General features: G+C 34.5%; 1 protein-coding gene across 2 annotated transcripts in view; it reads left to right on the forward strand.

The window, feature by feature from the left end:
- Nucleotides 1-3,716, forward strand: part of LOC136267019 (receptor-type tyrosine-protein phosphatase S-like) — a 66,171-nt gene extending 62,455 nt beyond the window's left edge. For both annotated transcript variants that reach the window (XM_066062072.1, XM_066062073.1), the window contains 15 exons: nt 36-302; nt 352-537; nt 588-664; nt 716-850; nt 1,295-1,414; nt 1,464-1,627; nt 1,677-1,812; nt 1,871-2,026; nt 2,079-2,148; nt 2,229-2,299; nt 2,354-2,488; nt 2,544-2,678; nt 2,728-2,876; nt 2,929-3,064; nt 3,431-3,716. In XM_066062072.1, coding sequence (XP_065918144.1) covers nt 36-302; nt 352-537; nt 588-664; nt 716-850; nt 1,295-1,414; nt 1,464-1,627; nt 1,677-1,812; nt 1,871-2,026; nt 2,079-2,148; nt 2,229-2,299; nt 2,354-2,488; nt 2,544-2,678; nt 2,728-2,876; nt 2,929-3,064; nt 3,431-3,490 — 1,997 coding nt within the window. In that variant the 3' untranslated portion in view covers nt 3,491-3,716. The remainder of the gene's footprint in view (nt 1-35; nt 303-351; nt 538-587; nt 665-715; nt 851-1,294; nt 1,415-1,463; nt 1,628-1,676; nt 1,813-1,870; nt 2,027-2,078; nt 2,149-2,228; nt 2,300-2,353; nt 2,489-2,543; nt 2,679-2,727; nt 2,877-2,928; nt 3,065-3,430) is intronic.
- The last annotated feature ends 2,284 nt before the right edge of the window (nt 3,717-6,000 follow it).

A 6,000-nucleotide genomic window follows, 5' to 3' on the forward strand; every position in this document is an offset into this window, starting at 1 on the left:
TAACGCATATTGAATTTTAATGTCTATTGTTTTAGCAATTTGTATTAAGTCTAATAAGATGGATACATCAGTTGGCCAGCCAACTACACTATTCATTGAAATTCCTGATCTTCACAAACCAGAGGTTGCATGGTTAAAAGACGGGAGACCAGTTAACCATCCAGTACTCCCAGATGGATCTCTGTTCATTATCAACACTGAGATCAGTGATCAGGGAAAATATACTGTGACCGTGTCAAGTGATGGAAACGTGGCCTCTGAAAATATTCAACTCACAGTACACAACCCTCGATTGCCTGTTGGTTAGATGACAGGATGTTTTGTCCCTAAGTGTTTATTGTATTTTTGCAGATAATTCTGAACATAGTCCTATTCAAGTAGAAGATTTTGCTGAACATGTTGTCTTAATGAAAGATGAAGGAGATGCTATAATTTCTGAAGAATTTGAATCAATGGTTGTTGATGCCTCTTTTACTCAACATGCTGGAAATATGATCTGTAACAAACTTAAGAATCGATATAAGGATATTTTACCCTGTAAGTCTAATCTGCTGTTAAATCTACATATATTACTAGTTTAATGATAGATGATCATTCTCGGGTGGTGTTAAGTCAACAAGAACAGCTCACTGGTAGTGACTATATTAATGCATCATTTGTTAATGTGAGCAAATAGTAGTTTACACCAGTGCAGTTACTTGTTATCATCATTTAGGGACATGGAGACTCCAGGATGTATATTGCTGCGCAAGGTCCATGCGAGAATACAGTTAATGACTTTTGGAGGTTAATATGGGAGCAAAATGTAGCCACAATTGTTATGTTGACCAGACTGGTGGAAGATGCTAAGGTGTGCACATAAAACTTTTGCTATTTTTGTGTTTTTTTGTATGAAAATCAGTCTTAAACTCCTCCTCTAAGCAAATTCCGTTGCATGGTTTTGATCATACTTTAAAAATTTGAACAATTTTTTACACATAAAGGTACTTCATTGATGTTCTGAACACATTCTAACAATTTTTTCAATCCACACAGTGTAATATATAAGAAGTTTCTTTATAATGCCACATAGTCTATGGTCATTAAATTTCACTATAGTAATTGGCTAGATGACTGACAATCAATGCGCTTACGTGTTTGACTGGCTTTGTTAATAGCAGTGAAAAAGCTTTTCTTATTTGTTATCACTTTTAGGGATGGTATATTTTGGTAGGAATTATATGCACTGTTGCCTTATCAATAAGTTATACTTGTGTGGTATATACATGTACACAACAATATTATTGGCCTGTAGATTAAATGTCAGCAATACTGGCCCAATGATGGCTCCAGTGTTTTTGGTGCTATCAAAGTGACACTACAGAAAGAGGAACAGTTGAGAAGTTATAGTGTTCGTCAACTTTCAATCACAAATGTAAACGTATTATACTGTTTTGCCATGAACTATTGGTAATTCATAATAGGTATCGAGCCTCAAGAGAGAGACTCGTGTTGTTCATCAGTTTCATTATACAGCATGGCCTGATCATGGAGTACCAAAATATGGTACTGCTCTCTTAGAATTTCAAAAAAGAGTTGATAAACACTACATGGGAAAAAACTCTAAACCAATGCTGGTTCACTGCAGGTAAAGAACTTGTTTACTAAGGAGCGTTTCTAAAATTACACATTCACAGTGCTGGTGTTGGTCGCACTGGAACATTTATAGCTATTGACAATGAGATACGACGTGTAAAACAAGAGGGAGTGACTGACATTCATAGTTTTGTATGTCAGATGAGGTTCTGCAGAAACTTCATGGTACAGACACTGGTAAGTGTAATGACCACCTAGTTGACCTCTAACAGGTTACTTCATTGTCACTTTCTAGCCACAATACATGTTCATTCATATGGCTTTGTTGGAATACATTAATTGTGGGGATACCTCAATTGTTGCTCCAATCAACAATGTGCAAAATAAGTTCGATGAATTGTCCACTCTAAACCCCAAGAAAGGCAAAACTGGATTTCAAATGCAGTTTGAGGTGTGTAGAAATATACTCCATATCATTTTGTTCAAGGTGTACACGATATTAGAAACTTGTGAGCAATAGTCCCAAGGAAAGTGATTTTACATATGTCGCAGCAGTGTCATCTAAAAACAAGAGTAAAAATCATTGTAAACAATTTTTGCCACATAAGCATGTGACGTATTGTTCATCTTGTTATGTTTTTGAATATGTTTAGCTGAATCTGCCAGGGTGATTGTACCTCAATATGATGGAGGCTCGGATTACATAAACTTCTGCTTTGTTGATGTAAGTATTGAACATTACATGCTCATGTCACAAGACAATTTCTATTTTTAAAAGGGCTACTACAAAAGTAAAGCATTTTTAGTTGGACCAGGACCCATGCAGTCAACTGCTACAGATTTCTGGACAATGGTGTGGGAGAAGAAATCTTATGCTATTGTAATGTTGGGCCAGATAAAAGAGAATGAAGCTGTAATTATCTTACCTTATGCTGACATATATATATATATATTGACTGTTCTATTAGGAAGCTTCATTTAAGTATTGGCCAGTTGAGAACAAGAGTGTTGAGTTTGGCAGATTTTTAATTGAAACAGTTTCAGAAGATGTTTGGGACCAAGACATAGTAAAGCGTACTTTTAAAGTCACTAATGTACACCAGGCAAGGAAACAGTTTTACCAAATCATTTGTAACAAACTCTTCCCTACAGGATACTACGAGGACTATAACTCAATTACAGTATGTGGAATGGCCACAAGATTCTTGTCCCAATAGTCATACCCCAATAATTGATTTGATCAAAGTGTTGGAATATGTTCAACATGAAAATGGCAATGGACCAATTACTGTCCATTGCAGGTAACAATGAGTGATGTCATAGTGCAATATAATATTTTTGTCATATGTATAGTAACGGAGTTGGATGTTCTGGAACATTCTGTGCTTTGTTGATCTGTATCAATCAGTTTAAACAAGAACAGATGGTGGATGTGTTTCGAACTGTTCAAATAATGCGCTCCCAGAGGCCAGGATTAGTGGAGAATATGGTATGTGTTGATAGTATACAATATATGCACACTGGGTAGAAGTATTGCACATATGCCATTACATTAGATATTGTTCATAGTTTTATTATCACTCACACCTTATTATTCATAACAACACATTCTTGCTCTTTGAAGCATTTGTGAATTGAAAACTACATTCTCTGGATATTAAAACTAACATTGCCATTTTGTTTGCAGCACATGACAACATATTGAGTAGTATGCAAAGTCTTACTTAGCTCTTACAAGAATCTTACAAATTTGCAAGGAAAATCTTAATTTACAGATTTTGTGCAATGTTGCAACAGCTACCATTTTTTTTACGTGGGAATGTACTTATAGCTATTATTTTTATATTTCATGCAGGAACAGTATGAGTTCATTCACAGAGCACTTGTGGCTGCAGTACAGAAGCATTCTTCATAAATTAATTAACAATTTATAATTGATTGTAATGGTAAACACAGTGTATTTTTTTATCCTGAATTTCCAGCGTCCGCCCCCCAGCACAGTGTATAATAGCTACACAGTGAGTGTTAGCTAGGTATTACTCAGCTATATGATGTGTTGTACTACATGTTCTTGTGCATTTTAAGCAGTGTATAGTCATCTCTGTATCTAAACATTGATATGAAATTGCTAGTGACCATGAGCGTACAGTAACTATATAACAAGATGTACGTACCGTGGTTTTCCGATTCGTTGTCAAAAATAATACTCCCCCCACCCCCACTGAAAAATAGTTTTTACACAATCTTGGTGGGGGAAGTTGTAGTATAGATTGGCATGGTTATTTTTAGCATTTTTCATGTTTTTTGGCATATTATATTTAGCTGTTTTCAAGCCTTCAAATTGCAAAAATCCTGCAGCTTCTGGGGGTGGAACCCCCATGAAATTCTACAGCCATACAACAATATGCTGTTCTCTATTGCTCCCTCCATCTGTAAGTCAGGTCTAGAAATACCATTGTACATATATGTATATATATATAATATATATATATATATAATATATATACAAATTACATTTCTGTTCAGTTGTGACAATGAATTGGAAAAACCCCATGGTAGCTAAATGTTTATTAATTATTATTATAGCAGTGCGGTCAGTCCTACTGGTGTGCTCAGGAAAAAAAAAACAGAGTTACATGTACAATACACAAGTTAACTATCCAAGTACCATAAAATGATTGCAAAAGTGACAAACAGGTCAGAGGTTTTGATATTGTTCAGTGGCAAGGTGTTCCTGGATATAGCTGTTTTGACTATGACCTTGTGGATGAGATTGATATGGTAAAATGTAATGGGTATGAATACTGATTTGCCCACAATGGAATGAGCCGGCCTATGACTCCCATCAACCTCAAATTAAACTTTTATTGAATTACCATATATTATAACCCTAACAATAGCTACATATACTCTGACTCTCAAGGCAGAATGAATGACAATTTTGTTATTTATTATTGTTTGAATCACAGCTGCTGAATATGCCATGATTTTTTTCACTGAATTACGTTTAGAGTATTTTGTAATTCATGAATTATACTATTTGGCAAGTACATATACATTACTACTATTTAAATTTACTAGACAGACAGACAGACGGTATCTAGATCTAATGCTGTACATGATGCATCCAGGGACCTAGCCCAAAAGAACACAATCATGATAATACGTAGTACATCAACAGTGTTATTTGATATAAAAATTGTCAATCAAGATCTAGAGTTGAGTAGTGTTGGATTTGAACAGGCATATAGAGTCTAGTGTTACTTTCAATCAAGTCACTGGTTAAATGATTCCAATCTTAGATTGTTTAATGGGAAGAAGCTATATGTAGTAATCATAACTGGTAATAGGGGTAATGAAATGGAGAGGGTGGTACTATCAGGTTGATTGTTGGGTTGGTGGTATCTTGATCATTGTTATCACTTGATATCATAATACCCTTATGTAGCTATAACAGTACGTGATATGCTCCTACGATTGTTGTTGTAGTAAAACATGATCACTTCATAACATTGAATTCCAAGAAATCATTTTTCTACAAATACTTGTTACATTGTACGTCATAAAAGTGATGATTGTTTTGAGCCAACCAACTACAGATCTTGATCATGCATACAGATTTTCAAATAATTATGATTTATAACAATCCAGTGCTACGTGTTAATATAAAATTTAGCTCTGCATGGATAGTAGTCCACAAAATATTCACCTCATCCCCTCAAAAAAAAGTTTTAATGCTGTGTTAATTATTCATATAATTATAGTAACCATGAACTATTTAACTACCTGTAAATAGTGTACATCTCTACGTTTCTATTTGTAGTTTACACAGAAGTATAGACATTCATGCACATACAAGCTTAGAGTGGATTGATAATTGATGATAATGTCGTCAGGACTGCACTAATACAGAGACAACAGTTCATATACAGACTCAACATCTATCACAGATTCTGGTACATCAGTAAAGTTGTCATTGGTACACCTTAGTCTTACTGTGTAAAAACAACCCTATCTCATTTTTTTGCAATTAAGTATTTTTTTCTTTTTTTCTGAAAAGTGACATTTATGGACCCAAAAGTTTTGACTCCAGATACCTCTTCACATAATGTACATCATTGATCAAGACATAATTATTATACTATACTATTACCAATGAAGAGGCATGTTAGTTGATACATGCAGAATGTGTGAATTGTGACTTTAGACTTCCTGTATGCACACAGGCTGAATACCACCAATTTCTTACCTTTCATCCAGTGATTTCCTTGTTAGTGTTGTTGGGTGACCAACTGACACTTCAATTAATATTTTGAAAACAAATGAAAATGTGCACAAATATACAATAAAAGCTGCTTAAGTAATAGTATATTACTCAATGTACTGGGATCACTATGGTTACATGTGTATTACTTTATTATCATG

The sequence above is a fragment of the Dysidea avara genome, chromosome 9 (genome assembly GCF_963678975.1).
Source record: "Dysidea avara chromosome 9, odDysAvar1.4, whole genome shotgun sequence".
Classification (NCBI taxonomy): domain Eukaryota; kingdom Metazoa; phylum Porifera; class Demospongiae; order Dictyoceratida; family Dysideidae; genus Dysidea; species Dysidea avara.